This window comes from Aythya ferina (genome assembly GCF_964211825.1).
Source record: "Aythya ferina genome assembly, chromosome: 16".
NCBI classification, from domain to species: domain Eukaryota; kingdom Metazoa; phylum Chordata; class Aves; order Anseriformes; family Anatidae; genus Aythya; species Aythya ferina.
Genome location: NC_140315.1, coordinates 2,826,379 through 2,847,679, shown reverse-complemented (window position 1 = coordinate 2,847,679; position 21,301 = coordinate 2,826,379). Strand labels below are relative to the sequence as shown.

General features: G+C 50.6%; 1 protein-coding gene across 1 annotated transcript; it reads left to right on the top strand.

Moving 5' to 3' along the window:
* Positions 1 to 1,715: 1,715 nt before the first annotated feature.
* On the top strand, positions 1,716 to 20,957 carry SLC17A9 (solute carrier family 17 member 9). Its single transcript, XM_084537872.1, has 13 exons — positions 1,716 to 1,843; positions 9,194 to 9,391; positions 10,932 to 11,071; positions 11,701 to 11,800; positions 12,522 to 12,652; positions 13,406 to 13,502; positions 14,301 to 14,397; positions 16,486 to 16,573; positions 16,862 to 16,896; positions 17,410 to 17,525; positions 17,857 to 17,912; positions 18,301 to 18,330; positions 18,420 to 20,957. Exons 1-13 carry the CDS (start codon positions 1,737 to 1,739, stop codon positions 18,581 to 18,583), a joined length of 1,359 nt encoding a protein of 452 aa, XP_084393998.1. The 5' UTR covers positions 1,716 to 1,736; the 3' UTR covers positions 18,584 to 20,957.
* Positions 20,958 to 21,301: the final 344 nt, after the last annotated feature.

Here is a 21,301-nt window from a genome sequence, read left to right as displayed (position 1 = left end):
TGGGTACAAGATTTTATCTGTGATTACTGTATCCTGCCGAAAATCTCTTCTATTCTTTCTTGACCTTATTACCTACATTTCACTTCAGTACTTACATCAGCACTCATCTCCCCTCCTGCCTGGAATTAATTTAACTCTAAACATATATGCTACTTAAAACAAAACCACCCCAACAAAAGCAACAACTACATATACACCCCTTATAACAGATGGAACAATGGTTTTGATTTTTGGCTGCATTTTTCATGACTTGGCTCCCTCTTCTGGAAACAGACACAGTTAACAGAATGAATAAAAATACCTTCTTCGCATAGTTTCTAATTTCCTGTCCAAATAATTGAAGGAAAGCATACAATTTGATGAAGCTTAAGCCCTGTGGTTACTCTGCACAGCACCCCCCCAGTTTCCATTTGCCACAGTTGTTGGCATTGTTTGCTTTCTATAGGGGTTGGAGGCCTGTAAAACTATACGTGGCTATGCCATATGCCTTTTTGGGGAGACCTCTTTCCTTGCAGGAAGAAATGCTGAGGCAAAAAGCAGTGTGATTTTATGATTTTTGCGTTTGTCAGCCCTAAGGGCCTACTGATTCTGGAGTTGTTTCTGTGGAGTGTGAGGAGCCTTTTTCTGCTTCGTTCTGTGAGGTTTAGCTCAATAATGCTGTTACCTCTCCTGATCTAAGCTAACTGCTCTTCAGGGACTTGAAAAGCATTCCTCTTTGGAGAAGAATGAGTGAGTTAGCTAAACGCTGTTCTGCTGAAGTCTTAATTTTATTGAACATTTACAGGCTGCTGCTTTTCCTGGCTGCAGATGGGAGAAGCCAGCCGTGCACCTGTGCCCTGTACTTGTTAGCGTAACTGAGGAGCTTCAGTACCTTTTTCCCAAGGGCCATATTTGCCCTTGGCAGGCTGTGCGGGAGCTCCTTCTCCATCCTTCGACCAAAGTTTTGCCATGCCTGCACCCAAGCTGCTGTTGGCCACCTGTACAACATCTTAACAAAGCTCCACCTGCTCATTCATACTCCTGAAGTGACTCACACCTCCTCTTGTTTTGGACTGGGATAATCATTATTTTAATCATCTATTTCCATAAAGGAGCCTGATTGCATCTCCGTGACGCTTACAGGAAGGCAGCGGCTCTGTCCGACAGAGTTAACCCAGGCTGCAACAACACCGATAACTTCGTTTTCTCCCTAAATTTAGGTGGGAAACCTTAAAAAGCAGAGAGAGATGTTTCTGCTGGTAAACCTGAGAAAAACAAAAGCGAAAGCTGGAGGAGCAGGGGCTGTCCCCGCCACCACAAGCAGCATTGCAACTTTTGGGTACAGGAAGGACAGGAACATTTCATTTTATTGAACAGAGTAAAATATAATTTTACTTGGGCCATCTGTTACCCCATCACCACGTTGCTGTGGGGATGCAATTCCACACCGGAGGGGGGGCAAAAATCCTTAAAAACTAACCCAAAAGGAGCCCAGCGAGCTGAGGGCTGCCCGGATCCGGGGGGGGGATCGCGGGTTCGAGGCTGCCCCCGGTCCCCACGGGCCCCGGGGGGCGGTGGCGGTGCTGGCTCGGGGCCCGGCCCGGCCCGGCCCGGCGGGGAGGCGCCGACACGTGGCCGAGGCCCGGCGGGGGAAGGCCGGGAGGGAAGAAGGAGAGAAGAGAAGGAGGAGGGAAGGAGAGGAGGAGGAGGCCGGCTCGGGGTGAGGCGGCGGGGCCGGAAGGCTCTGCCCTGCCCGCATGGCCGCGGGTGGCACCGCGGTGCCGTGTGGCGCCCAGCCCGGCTCCGGAGCCTCGCAGCGCCGCGGCATGAGGAAGGACGGCGCCGGGGACCCCTTTTGGCCAAGGTAAAGCTGCTTGAGAGGTGCTGCCCGTGGAAAAGCCGCCGCTGCTCGGCGGAGAAACCGCTTCGGGAGCCGCTCCGAGCGCCCCCGAGGGCTGGGGTCCCGGTGGGCTGAACGCGGGGCTGTGTGTGTGTGTGTGTGGGGGGGGGAGGCTAAAAATACGGAATAAATCTCCTCCTTTCGTTCCTGGCACGCGGGCAGTTATTTAAACACGCCGCTGGATGTACCGGGAGGGTTTTATCGGAGTGTTTCAGTCAGGATGTTTGTCCTGGCGATAGGAATTCGTGAAGATAAAAGTCCCGGCGGGGAGCTGGGCGGCAGCCTGACAGCACTAGCAAGCGAAGTCATTAAAATAATTAGCGCCCCCGTTAAGCCCGAAAGGACCGCTTTTAGAGCAGGGTGGTCCCGTGCTGGGTCCTGTGCTTGCAGCGGGGCTGTGCTGACCCCAGGACAGTCGCCCATTGCCCTGACCCCTGCTCCAACTCTTCTGGTCCTGGCAGGGCACCTGATCCTACAACCCTACAGTTTAACAATCCTACAATCCCACAGTTTAACAATCCTACAATCTAACAATCCTACAATCCTGCAGTCACAGATGGTGCAGAAGTGCCCCGTGGCAGCTGGAAGTGATGCTCGGAGGCTTCTCCAAGCCAGGACCCCGATAGCCAGGGCTTCACCCCGCTGCCCCCCACGCTTTGGGGTTTTTTATAGGTTTGTCTTGATGCTGCTGTGGTGCCGAGCGAGGTGCTGTGCCCGGCAGGCTTCCTGTTCCCCTTTGCTTTGGGGACAGTGTGTCCCCATGGCGAGCCCATCACGGTGACAGCATCGAGGGGCAGCCACGGGGCCGGTGACATTGGTGCCAACACACAGGAATGTGTGGCCCAGGCGAGGATTTGTCCCTTCTGGCAGCAATCAGGGTGGCTGAGGTGGGTTGAGGTTTATTATCAACCCCCTCTTGCAGTGGTGGCACGCCTTGAGCTGCCTTCCCGAGGCAGGGTCCCAAGAATGCCAGGTAGGTCTCACAAGCAAACCTTTGGCACTCGTATTGCTTAAAATTTTAAGATTCTACCCCCAAAGCAATTAAGAAAATCCCCTCTCTTTGTCGCCCCGTTCGTAACTTTTCCCTAAATATTCATGAATTGGGAGTGGTGGGAGACAAAGAACCCCAAGCCAAATTTTCATGAAACAAAAATTTCTGCTTAGATGTCTTTTCCTGAGGAAAAAAAAAATACATTTTGCCAGAATGAACCTTCCAGCTTCCCAAATCTCTTCTAAAAGTGTGAACAACTATAACACTTCCCAAAACAAGAGACTGCTGATGAAACATTTACCAAGAAAGACATATTTTGAACCGATTCTGACCGTACCGCTACAAGTAACCGAAAGAGTTCAGCCAACGTGAAGGAGCAGCAGGACGAGCGTAGCTCTAATCAGCTCGTTATCTTTATTGCAGTAATTCACAGAGGCAGAGAGCACGTCCCCGTCAGGCACGGCCGCACACACGCGTGGTTGCAGCCCTTGTTTGGGGAAGCTTTGTGGGTCTAAAGCCAACGAGACAGGGGAAGGGTAAGGGGAGCCTGCTGCCAGCTCACGCGAGGAGGTCGGGGGCCAGCTGCTGGTTGCAGAACGTGGCAGGTTGGGCGGTTTGAAATCAATTCGGTGGGCAGTTTTTGAACAACACATGCAAATAAAGAGCTGTCAACATTTCCAAGTAAGTAATAAGTTATTGCCGTGGAGGCAAGGCTTGATCGGGTGGGGGAAATGACACAGGTTCTCCTTTCATGCTCCAACAAAAGACATGCCAGGCAGCCTTCCAAGATCTGTCTGCACCGTCAGTGCAAGGAGAGATAAGCACTTATCTTGGTGGCAGGTTTATTTTTCCATCTTTGTTCATCCCGCTTCTTCTTTTGTCCTCCTTTTTTTTCAGCTGGCTCTTCCTTCCTCTTCCACTGTTCTTGCCCTGTGATTTATCCTGCCTCTCCCGCTGCCCTTCCCAAACTTTTCTGCAGGTTTCCAGTGGCTCCACGATCACACGTCTGCTCTTTCTCTTCCAAGATCAACTCTCAGGAATTTCTGTTTGGGGCTTGAAAAATTGCTTGCACGTTTATTTAGCACATCTGGATGTTTAGATAGCACTTTCTGCCTGGAGATCTCACCATGCCAAGCGGGATCCCTTCGGCAGATGTGTGGGAGCACCTCTGGTTCAACAGGAGGGACGACCAAAGCACCCAGAAGAGAAATCAATGGCCAAAGGCTGCACACAAAGCCCTGGGCAGATCCAGCAGTCAACGTGGAGACAACGCTTTGGATGGTGCCTCCAGGAGAGAAACAGAGCACAGAGAAGTCAGTGTGTCCTGGGAAGGAAATGGCTCCTGAAACCACTCTGCATCTCCCAGCCTCTGGCTACACCTGACGACAAGGGATTATTATAGCAGTTTCTTTAAGCTCCACAGATAAAAGGGCTTGTACCACTGGCCACATGCTGGCCTTCAGTCGCCTGACTGTGCTCTTTGCCCGGAGCCAGAGGTCACGTTGTTTTTCTGAGCTCAGTGCCCCAATCTTTTGTCAACACGATGCTGTGGCTTTAGTTGATTTTTATTTTTTTTTTTTGTGGTTGGGTTTTTTAGTCATCCAAGCTCCTCACCCTGAATTTAAGCACGTATTTCATTTATGGCTGATCCGTGTATGTCCTCAGATCAGTGTGCAAAGCACGCGTGTGCTTTATTATTACATTTTCCCACCTCCTCCACCTGGGCTAAACAACTATTTCCAGCTCATGAGAGCTGCTGAAATCTAATTTCATCTTTGCTTTTGCCGAAAGCAAGAAATGAAGAGAGGGAATAAACTGAGAGCTGTGCTCACTGAACACCACTTTGTTGCCATCTGTGGCTCTGCGGAAGAAGTTTGTGCACAGGAGGCTAACAGGAAATCAGCAGCTTTCCCAGTAAAAAAGCCCTGTGTCCTCCGTGCTGCTCTAGCTGGCTGTGAGCTGGCAGATTGGAAAAAAGACTCCTCTAAACCCGAAAGCTACTTTTGACAGCGAGAAATCACCAGCTTTGAGCCGGGCTGCAGCACGACAAAGTCAGCTTGAGGAGGGGAAAAAAAGGGCTCTCTTGACAAGCGTGTTAGATTTTCAAGGGTAGGAGAAATTGTTAAGAAAAACAAAGAGAGAGAAGTGAGAGGACTGTCAAAGCAGGTTAAAAATAACTACCTGGGTATTATCTCCTCATGCAGGAGTGTCTGCACGACTGCTGTGTCAGACCACGTCAGTCAGGCTGTAATTGTGGTGATTACTGTCAATTAAAGCAGGAGGCAGGTAAGCAGAGACAGAAGTATTTTATGGGGGAAAATGATGCTCAGGTGGGGCTGGGAATGGGTCACGAGGAGGAAAATGCCCCTGGTCTGCAGCTGGTGGCCCCGTGGCATGGCTGGAAGCTCGGTGCCACTCCGTGGTCTCCATTCTGCTCCTCCTGGGGTTTGTGCAGGGATGGGTGCGTGCCTGCTGCAATGAAAAAGGGGCTCCAGCACACATATCCTCTGTGCATCTCCCACAGAGCCTCTTTGGGTCCCCGTCTGCAGGAGGAAACTGAGCCAGAAGGCTTCTGCCCCTTCCAGTTCCAGCTCTGGGCAGCACCCACAAGTACTGGAGACGGCTTCCATCCAAAAGCTGTTGTTGGAGCAGACCGTTTGTGGTCTGCACAGCTCTCTTACTGCCTAAAAAAACACCTGGCAGTCCTGGCTCGTGCCTTGAGGGTGTCATGGAGCTGTGATCTAACTGATAGCCTCAGCACCAGCAAGTCCATTTTAACAGTGACCTGCAGTGCCTGCAAACACGACTGCAGACCAAGGGAAAGGAGCAAGGCAAGGCAAGAGAAATAAAGTTGAATCAATATTTGCTCGGTGGCACCTACTGGAGAAATTCCTCCAGCAGGAAAACACCCTGCAAATAAAGATACCCTGTGCTGCTTCCTCTGCGGGATGTCCCAGGACTCCTTAAAAATCAATGTTAAACACTGCCTTAGGCTGGGGACCCATTCTTGGTGGGATCCAGGTCCCAGGTGAAGCACTGGATGCTTCAAAGCAAAGCTGTGACCATGACCACCCACCGCCTGGGGCTGTGTTTGGGGGAGAACCCGGGCACACTGCTCAAACACAAGGCTGCTGCCATCCAAAAAGCCACCCAGGAACAGTCATTAGGACTCAATTATAGTTCTCGGTGCTAATTATAGCCCGTCTGGGTGGTGGTTGGAGCATTATGACATAGGAAGTGTTTTCTAGCTGCACAGCTGCGAGGAGGGTGCCGGCGGCGCGCTGAAGGGGACGCACCTGCAGGCGCCTGCTCCCTGCGAGAAGCAAGAAGGTGTGACGGGCCAGGAGAGCACGGCCGGGTGGTGAGGAGCTGCTGCAGACCTGCAACAACCTCTTGAGTCAGCGGGGTGGCTGCGGGCAGGCCGTGGAGCTTCATCCCCTGACGGTTTCAGAGGTGGCTGCCCCTCTCGCCGCGGTTTCTGCCCCGTGCAGCTGGGAGAAGCTCGGTCTGCGTGACGGCACCGCCACCTGCGACTTCCTTCTGCTTGGGTTTAGATGTGCCTGCCTCTGTCTCGGTTGGGTTATCAGCAGCACAGGTTGTTGCTCCCTCATCAGGGATGCAATTTAGTTAAATTTGCTAATTCCGGTAAAGCTCCGCTTCTTGGGTGGCTGGTGTTAGCTACAAAACCTATTGTTTGGTTTGTCGTTACTCCTTAGCTCCTAAAGCAGTTTTAATTTTCCTCCTTTGCACTAGTCAAGGTTTCTTCTGGAACCTTTGCTGTTGTTGTTGTGCACCGAGCAGAACATTGACTCATCGGCAGGCTCTGTGATAACTGTAATTAGGAGAAAATGCGTTTACAAAGCTCTTTCCTCTGATGTAAGCACGTCCTTGTCCTTGCAGAGAAATAATTCTTGCCATGCTTGCAGGTGGGTGTGGGCAGCCAGTGATTACATTTGACACTCGTATTATTGGAGGGGATTTTCCTAGCTGGACGTGCTGCCTGCAGAGCGAGTGGCAGTCGGAAGCCCTTGGTAGAGTTCCTGCTCGTTTGGAACTAAAGTGTCTACTGATGCATATAAAAACACAGGAAAAGGGCATGAATTTATAGAACGGAGCAGTGATCAAGGAGAGCACCATGACCATGTCATGTTTTATATATCATACGCAGTGGTTTTGGAAAAAAGTGAGGCTCCTCCTGTGCCCCCTGCCCGCAGCTCCCCTGGACAGCGGCGTTACTGCCTGCGGGCTGCGCTTTCCCTTGCTGCAAACACTGCCGGGAGGGAACAGAGCTGAGCTGCACAGGCCTTTTTCTCTCTGTTTCATACCTTATGCAGCCTTCCAGGGGAGAAAATGTCAATCTAATATCCCGTTAGAGTGCTGCCGTGCTCAGCAGAAGAGCTGCTGGGAGAAGAAGCAGTGCCCAGCCCAGCTCCAGACACGGGGAAGCTCAGAAAGGTCCCCGTGTGCTTCAGGGGGAAAAGTACAGTTTGGAAAACTCTTGGCAGCTAAATAATAGCAAACATACGCTCATGGCAAGCATCTACTTGGTCACCTCAACTTCAAGAACTGAAATAAATGGGCGCTGTGCTGCTGTGGATAGCAGGGAGCTGAGCGCTCCGGGCTGGCAGCTGCCCATGTCCGCGGGGCAGAGGCACTGGTTTGGCAGGCACAGTTGTGCATCTGATACCAGCCAGCCTTGGGAAATCCCTCCGAGGGCTCTGCCGAGCACCTTTTTTTAATTTCTAGCCCCACCTGCCCTGTGCCTCCCGTACCCAAGCCGCTGTCCAGGCTCTCCTGGCCTGGCTCTGACACTCAGGAGCTGGAAGTTTTTGGGCTTTGCTGCAGCAAACTGAAGTCGGTCAGAGCCACAGCTCTTGGTGCTGGCTGGGCAACCAGCACAGAGCTATCATCCGCAGGTGATAAAAACAAATCAAATTGTTTGTGCAGCAAATTAAAGCGTGCTCGTTGCGTGCCCTTCTAGCAGTGTAAGACCAGGAGGGCGTTTGTCAGCTGGTTCAGGTGACCGAGGCAGGTCAACCCTCGGTTCCTTGTTCTCCCAGCAAACATAAGTGTGGTTTTCTAGTTCCCGTGCTGTTTTTGTACATTTCTGTGTGCACAATAAGGACAGTTCCAACCTTCAAAGCTCTGCTGAAAGCTCCCAGTTCCTCCCGCCAGGAGCCGGCATGGAGCTGCTTGTCAGGAAACAGCAATAAATTCATTTCCAGCGGGCACAACTGCTCGGTGTGTTTTACTTCTCATTGTTCCTTTGTCTCCCTCCGTGCCGGGCCATTTGACACATTTATAAATGGGCTTGTGCTGTGTGGGATTAACCTACATTTATCCTGAACCCAGCGCAGAGGAATCAGCGCTCATTTCAATATAAAAGTGACCCAGGTTGTTCCCTGGGCAGACGGCGGGGATGTGTAGCAGGGTGGAAAGCACCGAGGTTAATGCCCAGTACAGTGAATTTCACAATCATCTCTGGAGCAGAGAGAGCCTGTTTGTTCAGGCCTCTGGGCACCAAATTAACCACATACAAATAATATCAATAGTTTATGTTCTCACTGAGCTGCTTTTTCATGAGCAGAGGGGGATGCAGCCTGCAGGACTTCACCTGCGCGTGGTGAAGGAAGAAATACTGCCAGCCTGGTCGTCTGCAGGAGCTCTTGTCCTGGGGCTGAGGATCACAGACCAAAACCAAGTGTTACTACGAGCACATCCTTACTAACATTATCCTGAACTTCTTGCCAGGCCAGGCTGGATGACTTCGCTCCTCGCCCTGGGCTGTTCAGCCCCACCACGTCCTGTCTCTCCCTAAAACTTGCCTCCACCTCTGTTATTTTTAAGAAGGGTGACATGTCACCTCCCCTGGGGAATGGGCAGGAATGCCAAGTGACAAATATTTGCTACCAAGACAGCGTGTCACGCGCTGACCTTTCCTTTGTTACCCTTACCTTTTAAAGAACAGCTTCTAAAGCTTTTGTTTGGATAAAAAAGCTCAGCAAAGCAGGTTTCTGCCCTGCCTTCTCCTCCACCTACAGTCAGCAGTGCCTGAGCAGCCTGGTGCACCTGCAGCTTTTGGTCAGACACAATAATTTGGAGATAAAAGTTAGCATAATTCTTGAAAGTCACCAACCAAACACATTTCCAAGTGTTTCTAAGCACTGTGCCCCAGGGGGATCGTGCTGACCTTTTTTTACCAGTCCAAACTCATTACAGCTTGCAAGCAAACCAGTCCCACCTGTAAAAGCACTCGGTGGGCACCCATCTGCCTGGCAGCTCATCCTCTGGCCTTTTTCTCACCTTCTGCTCTCTCCCTGCAGGCCCACGTGCCGTGTGTGGATGGTGATGCTGCTGCTGGGGACGTGCCTGCTGTACTGCGCCCGCGTCACCGTGCCCATCTGCGCCGTCGCCCTGAGTGCTCATTTCGGCTGGGACAAGAAGCAGTCGGGCGTCGTGCTCAGCAGCTTCTTCTGGGGCTACTGCTTGACGCAGATCATCGGAGGACATATCAGTGACCAGTACTGGCATTGTGTTTTCCCCTGCTCGGGCTTTTTCAGTATCACCTAACTTGGTTTTGATCTCTCGGTTGACAGTGCCAGGTTTCACCCCGGGATGGTAACGGGGTGGAGGGTGAAGGCTAGGTGTGGGAGAAGCTTTATGGGTTTCTCTGTTAGCTTTGCCACAGCCCTCATTCAGGAAGTACAGCTGTGGTTTTGACTATCCGCTCACATTCCTGGGTCTTCAAACTGGTGCCATGCTTACAGTGCGGTGTGCGGGGAAGGACTTTGTACAGGAAAAACCCCCAGCAAACCCAGGGAGTGCCCACACGGTAATTACTACCTTGGCAGTTCCCACACTGCTGCCAGAAGAGGCCTTCGGTTATATTAATGGACTCTTAGACCACCGAGGTTTCTTTTCACCTTTAACCAGTGAAGGGCACTGTTATACCAGCATATTTTTTCGGATGGAGGTGGTTTTTACCACTGGGTCAGTAACTGCAATAAAAAGAGCAAACCCACAACCCTACACATGAAGCTGACAAAAGAAATAGTGGGTGTAAAGTGGGCTTGATTTTAGGAAAGTGATAAATGCTGAGTTCTTGTGTGGTTCATAGCTGCTGCTTGCTGGGAGTCCATTAACAAACAGTTTAATCCCAGCTGTGTCCGACAGCCATTTGGAAGGGTTTATGGCTGCAGTCACTAGCCACAAGACATATAAGATTTCCTTCTTGCAAGGACTACAGCTTTATATTATTTGAAATAATCTATTCTGTCTTCATTTTCATTTCGGCACCTCCAGTGTTTCCACCCCACATTCTTGTGCAATCCTTTCCCAAACAAGCCCCTATCAGAGCTTCCATCATGTTTTGAATGCCTTTGGTCTATCACATCAATTAAAAAACAAGTACCCCAGCTAGCTGTAAGGAAAGGTCTGGTTAATTAGCCACTCACATTCCTTTCCCCAGCCGCCCTCTCCTTGGTGAGGAGGGTTTTCCTGCGAAACCTTTCGTGAGAAGGGCATGCCTGGAAGGAGTGTGTTATCCATGCAGGGCACTCTGCAATTTTATTATGTTCCTTAATAGTCTGCAAGCAAATGCCAGCAAAAAAAATCCCCCAGCTGCTAACAGGAAGGAGTAGCTGATGCAGGAGAGCAGACGGATGAGAAAACACGGTCATTGTAAAAGAAAAGCAGAAGGGCAGCAGCAGCTTGGGTTTCCCCTGTACCAGGGAGAAGTCTCTGGGTGGCCGTGTGCTGGTGCCTGGTGCTGGATGGGCAGCACCCACTGAGAGCTGTCCTGGTGGCTGACACGAGTCCTGCTCTGGGGCTGTCACCGGGCGCCTTCGTGGGGTCTCACGCTCCGTGGAGGTGGGAAGGGAGGGGGCCAGCTCTGATCCTGCTCCCCGCAGGGCTAAAACCTCCTTAAGAGGAGAAGAACAGGTTAGACGGACAATTCTCTCTTAAAAAACAGCTGAACTGGGAAGAATGCTTGAATTTTAGCTGGGGGCCTTTGCCCTTTATCCCACCACTCGTTTCTGATGCATGTTTTCTGTCTTCCAGAATAGGAGGTGAGAAAGTCCTCCTCCTCTCGGCATCAGCATGGGGCTTCCTGACAGTCATCACGCCGCTGCTCACGCACATCTCTTCTGCCCATCTTGTCTTCATGACCTGCTCCAGGTTCCTCATGGGGCTGCTGCAAGGTGAGACCCGGGTCCTGAGCACGCGTGTCTGCCCACGGGCTCCTTGCTCGGGGCTCAAAAGTTCAGGTGCAAGACATTTGGTTTGCAGTGTGTGAATTCCTGCTGTGTGTTCGAGCAAGCTTCTGTCTCAAAGCTGCTTCTGCACCTGGAGCAGAAGCAAAAAAAACAAGTGTGGCATTTCTAAAGTCACCCACAAATCATTTCCCCATAGAAATCTCTCTGCCGAACATGGGCTGCCACAATAAGAAGCTACAGCTGCTGGCTTCTGAAATCAGATTTAGATTTTTCTGTGTTTTAAAACTCGTTGGAAGCGCTTGGTGAAAACTAGTCCTTGCCAAAACCTCTGGATAATTTGGGATGGTTTTCCTTTCCTCTTGCCAAATTGCAGCACTGGCACTGATGAACTTACAGCAGCAGTTTTGATGATGGAATGGGACTACAGAGAAGACAAAAACAAACCTTTCCTTGCGATGGGTTCCTTTATTCTATGTTACATCCCTGTTTTGAATCCACCCAAAGTCTCGTTGCTTTGTCTCGGTGTTTAGCTCTTGATGGATCTTTTAAATTTGCTTTGGGTTTGCTGGTGAGGGCCTGCCCTGACAGCCCCCTGCCTTCCTTCCCTTGCTCAGGGGTCTACTTCCCATCGCTGGCCAGCCTGCTGTCCCAGAGGGTCCGGGAGAGTGAGCGAGCCTTCACCTACAGCACGGTGGGGACCGGCTCACAGTTCGGGTAAGTTCAAAAGGCAGATGGCTTTGAGCAGCGAGTGACAATCTCAGGACATCACGGTGATGAAAGGACAGTAAATAGTTGGAGGCAAAACTTGCAGCCCAAAGTACAGGCAGGTTCCTGGGTCCTTGAGGATGCCGGTTACAGCTGGGGAAGCCTCAGGCAGTTGCTGTCTGTGCTCTCATGCACACGCTGCTGAAGACTTTGTGTTCTTTGAAATGCACGGTTTGCTCTTGCGTGTGTCAAGGATTTATGTGGTGTTTTTTTTTTTTTTTCTTTCCTTCCGAGACAGACTTTGAAGAGCATTTGCAATATTTAATTACTATGGGGAACAGCCTGATCCAGTAGGAAGAGCAGGGGTCAGCATGAGACTGCTCACCTGTCCTCCCTGACAGATGGCGATAATACAACTTTCCCTTCTCTTCTATTTCCATGAGAATTTCCTTTCTAAATGGAAGAGTTACTTAAAAGCCAAATAGAAATACCACTGCATTTAATAACTTTGTTTTTATGGGGGTGGGAAACACAGGACTGTCTGCAAACGAGAGCTCGGGGGCTCAGGATCTGGCCTTGCTGGGACCAGAGCAGGTTGCAAAGCCACAGGGTGCGGCAGGTGGATGTGCAGCATCCACCCCAGGAAGCCTCCCCTATGGCTCTGTGCCATCTCAGTGTCTTTGGCCAGCCCTTGGCAGACCCAAGAGCCAGCTTGTGGCTTCCCTTCCAGGACACTGGTGATCGGTGGTGCAGGATCTCTGCTCCTGGACTGGTACGGCTGGGAGAGCGTCTTCTACTTCTCCGGCTTGCTCACGTTGCTCTGGGTTTACTGCACCTGCAAGTACCTGCTGACAGAGAAAGGTAAATTCAACCTTATCCCTTGGGCTGCAGGGCTTGGCGTTTCCAAGGGCTCGCCTGGTTTTACACAGTGAATTTTGTTCGGGTATCTCGTATAATAAACATGACTGGCCAAAGATGCTGAACCCAGAAACAAGATTTTGAGCTTTTACATTGCTGTTTTAGTCCCACACTGGATTATGTTGCTGTTGAGAGTCGCCCTGACTCCTCAGTACTCTTAAGCACCAGTGAAAACACCAAGCGGAGCGTGATCTTCTAAGTGGATTAAGCTTAAACAGGGCGAGATACTTATTCCCAACTAAGAGCATCTATACACAGAGCTTTTAAAAAGCAGTTAATCCCAGTATCTCTTTCCAAATAACTGTCTGGGAGAAATTCCACACATGGGCAAACCATTACACCTGTCTACAGTGCTCTTAGTGCGCCTGTGGTATGTAGGGGCCCAGCTCATCTTGTGCCTGGTGCTGCCCTAAATCCAGACCTCGTCCCTGCCCCAAGAGATTTCTGTCCAGTTGTGATGAGAGATGCAACAGCTGGGAAGGTGGCTGGATGGGGCACTGTGTGGGTGCAGTGGAAGATGCTTGGTGAACATAAACAAAGTGTTCTCATGAGCATCCAGTGCTGGTTTTGCAAAAAAAAAAAAAAAAAAGAGTTTGAAGGAGATTTGAGGTGCTTGTACAGGTCTCGCAGGGCTCTCTCCAGCTGCACGGAATATCGCTGATCAGATCTTTCCTTTGTACGTTTCTTTCCCTGCAGAACTCACCATCCCCATAGAATATTTAACAAGAGGCCTCTCGATGTCCAAGCAGAGCAAAGTGCCCTGGAAGCAGCTGTTTACGAAGGCGCCCATATGGTAGGCAGCTGGAGCAGCCCCGGCCAGGCTGGGAGAGCTCCTCCACCCTGCGGTGTTGCCACCTCTGCCTGCTTGCTTCTTCTGTGCTCGTTCTCTTATTTAAGTATTTGGGAAATGCCACCACATTTTCTAATCCCTCCTATGTAAATAAAGAACTGAAAGCATGAGCTTGATGAAAGGTGGGGTTTGTTCTGTCTGGGGGAATGCTAGGCTTAAATATTGCTGGCAAATCTTTCTCTTTTGGAGGCTGTTCCCTCGGTGAGTGTGATGCTCAGGGGCACCAGCATGGGCTGGGTTTGCATTGCTGGGTTTGCACTGGAATAGAGTTTTTTTAGGGAAATCTGCATTTTGCACTGAGGCTCATCCAAGCACAGCAGCAGGTTCCCAGGTGCTGCTAAAGACGGGGAGGAGGGTGATGGAACTGGCTGCCCTTTCCTGCCTTAAATAACTGTGGGACATCTGCTGATAACACAGCTTTAGAAAGCCCTAAATGACACCTCCTGCTGCGCTGGAGGGACTTTGGGGAAATACGCTCACACGGTCACAGCCGTGGTGAACCTGGCCTGAACCCACGGGCTGACGTCAGGCATCCGCCCTGGTGAGGGCAGCTGGGGAATGCATGGTGCTGCGAGCCCAGAGCAGTAGTTATCTGCGAAAAAAATCTCAGGAAACAACAGCAGTGCTATAAGGGAGTTATTTATAGACCAGGAGCTGAAATACTGCGTTGCTAGAATGCCCCTTTCTCGCCCAGCGTGACCTGTCAGTGCTGATTATTCCCTCCCTGCTGTATTTTCTCAGGGCTGTCATCATTGCTCAGCTTTCTACATCCAGCACGTTTTTCACTCTCCTTTCCTGGCTGCCCACTTTCTTTAAGGAAACTTTCCCCGAGTCAAAGGTAAGAGTGGCTGAGACGCGGGAAGGGCTGGGGTGTGTGCAGAGGGGATTTGTGCTGGGGGCCTGCCAAAGTGGGTGGGTTGAGGAGCAAGGCAGAGGGGTTTGGTGAGAGCAGGCTGGGAGGCAGGAGGAGGTGGAAGGCTTCCCTGCAGGGCCAGGAGGTGTTTCTCCATGCATACGTCTAGAGATGTGCACGAGCATCCTCCCTCCGGGTAGGCAGAGGCTGGTTTCTTATGGCTTGGCAAGGGATGCTGAAGTGTGGCAGACCTGGGGTACCTTCCAGGCAGGGAAGAGAAGGGTTATGTCTGGTTTTCAGACTGTATTTTATTTTATTTTATTTTATTTTATTTTATTATTATTATTATTTTTTCTTCTGAGGGAGGGACGATCTTCAAATGGCACGGAGCTCATTGCACTATGCCATTGTAAATGACCACCATCCCTGGGTTTTTAAGTTTTTATTTAACTATATTGACGTCGTATAGCTCAGAGATACCAGCAATAAGTGATAATTACCATTAATAATGTGTACTTTAACAACACTATAAAAGCTTCTCTCCCCTCAGCACAAACAATGATCCCATTTTTCAGAAACCTAGGCAAGACTCATCTGGGCTGACAGCTACTATTTTTATCTTCTTATTCTCAGAAACTGAGCCATCCTTTTCCACAATGGCTTTGTTAGTTTTTTTTTTTTTTTTGTAACTTCCAGAGCTGCTTACAAATGCCTTTTAACATTACATTTGTAAGGGGCTTTATGGCATGCTTGATATTTATTTTAAAATCGTGTATTAAACCAGTAAACATATTGTTGTGACAAGATCTGTGCACCTCTGGTAATATGCTTGGGTAGCAGTAATTTGCCATCTGTTAAGCCTTATATCATGGTCCTCTTATGTAAGATGCTCCACACAGTGCTCCTGCATCCAGTAATCGCTTCATGCATTTTAATAAAACGGGGCTTGACAATGCTCGATTTTAAGGGATTGATGATAATCCTTAGTGTGGTAAAACTATGTCACCTACTGGTCGGACACCCTTGCTGCAGGTGAGGTGCCTTCATCGCCCTGCAGTCTGCCACCTGCAGCCCACCTGGATGGAGGATTTTGGCGATGGGATGGGACAAGGGTGGCCCTGGTGTGTTGGGACGGATCGCTGGGTGACCCCAGGTGGCGTCACGAGATGCCACAGGCATTGCCCCACAAACCTGATGGGATAACATTTCCAAAAGTGACCGAGGACCAACATTTCAAAGGCGCTGAAAGATGCAGATGGGCCGTGCTGTGATTTCCAGGAGCAGTCGAAACAGGATTATTCAAAAGCAGGATTATCCAGCCCTCCCACGCATCCTGATGTGGCAAGAGAACAAGAGATGTGTACGTGGGGAGGTGGGCTCTGAGCAAAGGGAGCTTTAAATGGATGAGGGGTGGGTTGATCCGACCCACTGAGATGAAGCTCAGCCCCAGCACACACCAATTTCAGCTCCCCGTGGGATCTGGGCACCAAAACGCCTGTGAGCAGCTGTAATCCAGATGACCAGCAATCATCTGTGATTACAAATGCAGCAAGCTTGCTTAATTGAAAATAAACCGAAGTATGTTGCGACTGTAATGTTACCTAATCCTGGCATTAAAATCCAGCTACACTCCCCCAGCTTTGCAGTAACACTGCTAATGAGGTTGAAGCTGCTCTTGGAAATTTTGCCAGCAGCTTTTCCGATGACCCCCGGGGCAGAGCAACATCCACAGCTTGCTTTCCAGACCTCTGCGGCTCCCTGGCACATCACCTTGCTGAACACTAAACTTTGCCACGTTTAATTCCTCGCCTCTGAGCTTTCTGCCTCTGCCCTGGAGGTAGGGTCACGGAGACAGAAGGAAAGGCAGCACACCTACCACCTGCTGCAGCCCCATGCTGTGCCTGATGGGCTGCAGGTTTTGGAGAGCTGCAGGCTGTAACTGAGAGCTTGTGGTGGGAAGGGGTTAGAGATCCTGTAAAAAGTCCTGATCCCTTCATTTTTTCCTTTCTACAGACATCTGCAAGTAAGCTGAGCTCTGACAGCAGCCCTCTCTTGACTTTTGCTCTCTTTCAGGGTTGGGTGTTTAACGTAGTCCCCTGGCTGGTTGCAATTCCAACGAGCTTGTTCAGTGGATTTCTGTCTGATCATTTAATTAACCAGGGTAAGAGCTCTTTTGGCTTTTCCTCAGCTCTGATTCTATACAGTGTGGGAACAGAAGCTGGCTGGGAGGACTTGGGCTTGTTCAGGTGGAGAAGTCCCAGCAATAGACAGCATGAAAATGGGGTAAGTACGGCAGGGTCCAGGTCACATCCATGTGCTTGGAGCTCCCTTTGATCTCACAGCATCCATCCAGAGATGAGCTGTGGCCATCTGAATTGCACTTACCTGGGAGGAGCACAAGGAGACCTGTTGCTCTGTCTTTACGTGGGACTCTTCCTTTCTCTTCCAGGGTACAAAACCATCACCGTTCGGAAGTTCATGCAGGTAAGAGACCTCTGCTTGCCTGCTGCTGCTGAGAGGCAGATCAGATCACTTCCAGAGCTGGGTTGGTGGTTGCAGGGGGGAGGTTTTGTAGCTTTGCAGACAGACTTGACTGGTGTGTATGGGAAATGAAATGCAGAGGAAAACCCGAGCAAGGAGCAGAGTGTGGACCCGCAGTTATGTTGTGCTTGGAGCTGTGTGAGTGCTCCGAGGAGCTCTTCCTCCACAGGCAGTGCCCAGCTGTACGCTGTCACTCCAAAGGACCCTTTAGGTACTGAGGGAAGGAGCAATGCAAGGATGAGCAGAAATAGAAAAGCCAGGAGAGAGCACGATGAGAAAAGCCAGGGGAGAGCATGCCTCTGCCCACATCGTGTCCATCTGTGGGGAGCAAAGACCCAAAGAGCACCGTGCACACAAGCTCTTCACACTGTAAAAGGGCACAGTTTGCCTGCGAAAGGGCTTGCTTTCTGCCTCACAGAAGATCCACTGCAGTATTTCATTTCCCCTTTCTTCCAGGTCATAGGCTCTGGTGTCTCCAGCGTTTTTGCTCTGTGCCTGGGCCAGACATCCAGCTTTTGCAAAGCCATAGTGTTCGCCTCGGCTTCTGTTGGACTCCAGACCTTTAACCACAGGTAACGAAGGCAGCACTCTGGGCTTGCAGTGCAGGCTGCCCCCAGTCTTACTGGGGTGCTAAACCTGGCACTTCCCGAGCAGGGGCTGGCCGTGCTGCGAGCAGGAGCACAAAGCAGGAGGGGAATTGTGCTTTGACCCCTCTGAGTGCCTTGAACTGAACCCTTCTGGTTCTCTCCTGCATTGCCTCTTCCCTCCTCGTCTTCCCTTGCCAGTGCCATGGGTTGTCTGGGCTCCTTCCATTTGTGTGACAAGCTAAGCTCTGTGCAAACTATGAAAAACCAAATCGTGCTCCATTAAAACCAGCGTTTCCCCCTCTCTGTTTCTCACTAGTGGTATTTCAGTAAACGTGCAAGATTTGGCCCCCTCCTGTGCTGGCTTGCTGTTCGGTAAGGATTCCTCTGGGCTTGGGGCTGAGCTGGAGAGGTGCTGTGCATGGGGACACACGGGGCTGGGTGTCAGGGTTTTAGCAGCCGTAGCTCTTCGGGACGGCTGCTCGGTGCTTGCAGCCTCAGCACCTTTCTATGTGTGCAGCTGCCTTCCCTGGGGCCAGGTGGCTGCACAGGCTGCTGCTTCTTTTCTCCTACAACCACCTGGAGAAAGGGAAGGGGGTGAGGAGATGTGGTGCTGGCCCTGCCACCAGCAAGGCACTTTGCTGCCCCCCATATCAGGGGTCGGGTGGGAAGCCAGGTGAAGCTGCCTGCATCTTTGGGTTTCTAATACCCACTTTCCGTGAGACAAAGCAAAAGGAAAATTCCCTTTTTTTCCACTTTACAGGTGTTGGAAATACAGGTGGAGCCCTCCTAGGTAAGGCACCTTCCTTCAGCTCATCCTTGCGGGCAGGCAGGATGCGGCCCCACAGCCTGTGCGTTTCTCTCTCTTCCCCCTGTGCCCAGGAGTCATCTGTGTGTACTTGGCCGGCTACCTGATCGAAACGACGGGCTCCTGGACTTCTGTCTTCAACCTGGTGGCTGCTGTCAACAGCATCGGGCTCTGTGCGTTCCTGGTGTTTGGGGAGGCCCAGCGGGTGGACACGGACTCTGCCTACATTGACCTGTAGAGAGGAGTCCAGCAAGCAGAGGAAGGATAAGGGAGATCACATCCACGTGTCATTGTTGCACAAGTGCCAAAGAATATTATTTTTCGTAGGCATTTAACAAAAAATACTGAGACCACGTACTTAGTGGGTGTGAATGAAACCCACGCCAAAAAAGACTTCTAGAGTTCATTTTTTTTTTTGCTCAGGGCAGGGCTGATGGCCTGTGGAGCCATCCAGCTCAACGTCTCCAGTGAGATTTTGGCCTTGGTTTGCCCCAGTCCCATTTCCAGTGGGCAGACACCCAGCTGGGCTGCCCTGCTCGGTGGGGCTGCAGTTTGCACTCCCAGCTTACTGATGGAGCTGCTTCGCTGTGTGGAGCATCGCTGCCTCCATGCTCTGCCTCCCTGTGATCGCGTGGAGGACTGCCAGCTCTTGGACCGCCACTCAACACATTTTTGTCTGAACTAACAGAAAGGAAGAACCCCAAAGAACATACCTCTGACCTTAACCGTCCCTCGCGTGCCTTCATTTTGCAGCCTGCTCGGCAGGCACAGCCCGGGTGCACAAGGGACTGGGTTGTGAGATGAATCCAAGGCTTCCCTTTGGGGCAAGCGAGGATTTCTGGCTGGGTGCCTGCTGTGCACCGTGGGCAGGACATTGCATCCATCCTGCAGACCACACCAGACCGCTCTCAGCAGCCCAAGGGCTCCCTCAGTGTCTGAGCCTGGTGGGATGCAGGACACCACGTGTTGTAGGGGCAACCCAGGAATCCTCCAGGAGCCCTTTTGCCCCACGCTGTGAATGTAGAAGGATTGGTCATGCTCAGTGCTACGGGTCCGTGCTCCCAAATGCTCTCTGCTGCATCAGATGTGTCCTTCACGTGCTCTCAGAGGGCTGCGGGAGATTTTCCAAAGAGCCTGCAGTGGGCACCTTTTGTTTCTCCTTCAAGCATAAAGGGAATTTCTGCATCAGGGACACTTAGTACTGGGTGTGGATCCGTGCTGTTCCCCGTGTCAGGGGGAAATACGTGGCTGTTCACGCCTCTGAGCCTGAATGTCTTAAGTTATTTATAAATATTTTTAAATTTAACTACCAAATTCTATATTTTATGTACTTGAGGCCTGATTCTGCATGCTTATTTTCTGTGGTACTCCCACCGAAACCCACAGTATTTCCAGAGGGGAAGGATTTACCAGCCTACAGATTCTGGTTTTGTACGCTCTATTTTAAATGTGACATTTAATATTAAAGTAAGTCATTGCTTTTCCTCCCACCCCTTGCTTGCAGCCCAAGTTTTGGAGCTGAGAACAATTCAGTGCTGCTCGGTTAGCGAGGAGGGCACAGCCAGCATCACGGCTTTGGCTTTGCAGCTGCTGAAACTGCGCTCACCGTGCAGGAAAGCTGCAGATTCAGGTTCACCGTCCTTAAAAAAAATATAAAAATCCTGCTTGTCCTTTTGTTTGGGACAGCTTTCTTGGAAGATACCTTGCTGCTTCTGAATAGGTGGGCTGATAATGAAAATGTTTAACTGCAGAGACAGTAATGGTGCCGCTAAGCTGAGCTGAGCTACTTATTGGGGGTATTAAGAGATAAAGATACAGCTGCCTGGTGTCTTCTCGAGGGAAAATAGCATCGGTGTGGTCTAAGTTAGGGCCAGAGAGATGAGTACTTTTTTTCTTCTTTGCTTTTTTCCCTAAGAGGCTGTTTGCTGCCATGGGTCCAGCCCTGTGGCTGGGGTGCTGCAGAGCCAGGATCCAGACACTGCTGGGAAGCTTAAAATCAGCAGGTAAAAGGGGAGGGTAAACGCAGACCAGGCTGGCCAGCCAGGCATCTCTGCCAGCCCTGTCCCTCCTCCAGCCTGAGCAGCTTGCTTGCATGACCTTTCCTGTAGGAACATAGACAATTTTTTTTTTTTTTTAATAATTTGGCCATTCAGTGGTGCAGCTCAGGAGAACAAGGAGTGGATCCTGGTTCTTTTTTTTTTTTTTTTTTCCTGCTTGCACTGTTTCTTGTGGAAGAGTTGAGTTCCATCAGTTTAAATCACATTCACGTGAGGCAGCTGGGCCACCCCTTGGATCTGCAGGCTGGGAGATGTGGAACTGAGATCATCAAAGGAAAGTCAAAGTCCCAAATGATCAAACCGATGATGCTGGCTGTGCCTTCCTTGTACAACAGCTAGAGCTTTGGTGGGTTGTCTGCATTATCTGTCTCTGTAAACTGGCCAATAAGTTGTAGATCTGATGCCCAAGTTTCATCACATTCATACAACGTCAGTGAAGTATTGAAACCCTTTTGCATATCTGTACGATTATTAGTTTAAGCAGCCTCACCAAAGCTTGCTGAGAGTTTTTTGTTACGGAAGGACCTAAAAAATAAAGGCAGCAAATCATTTGCACACTGATTTTGTGATTTTCCTTGAAAAATGAACGCAGAGGTGCTCATTCACGTGGTCAAGTAAGAGACAAACAGAGCTGGAGTGTGCTTAGTGAGACCGACTCCTTAGGAAGGAGAGGCTGGGCTGGGGAAGCAGCTGGGCTGGCGGATCTCCACAGCATCCTCACACACATGCTACAACTTTTTTCTGGCTTATTTTGGAAAAATGACTGAAAAGCTGTCTCCAGCAGAGCTGTGGTTACTCCAGCATCAGGGGACACCGTCCGGTGTCAGTTGTTAGAGCAATAACACAGACGAAACCAGTCTTCTGCTGGGTGGGACATGCCCCGCAGACAGACCACCTTC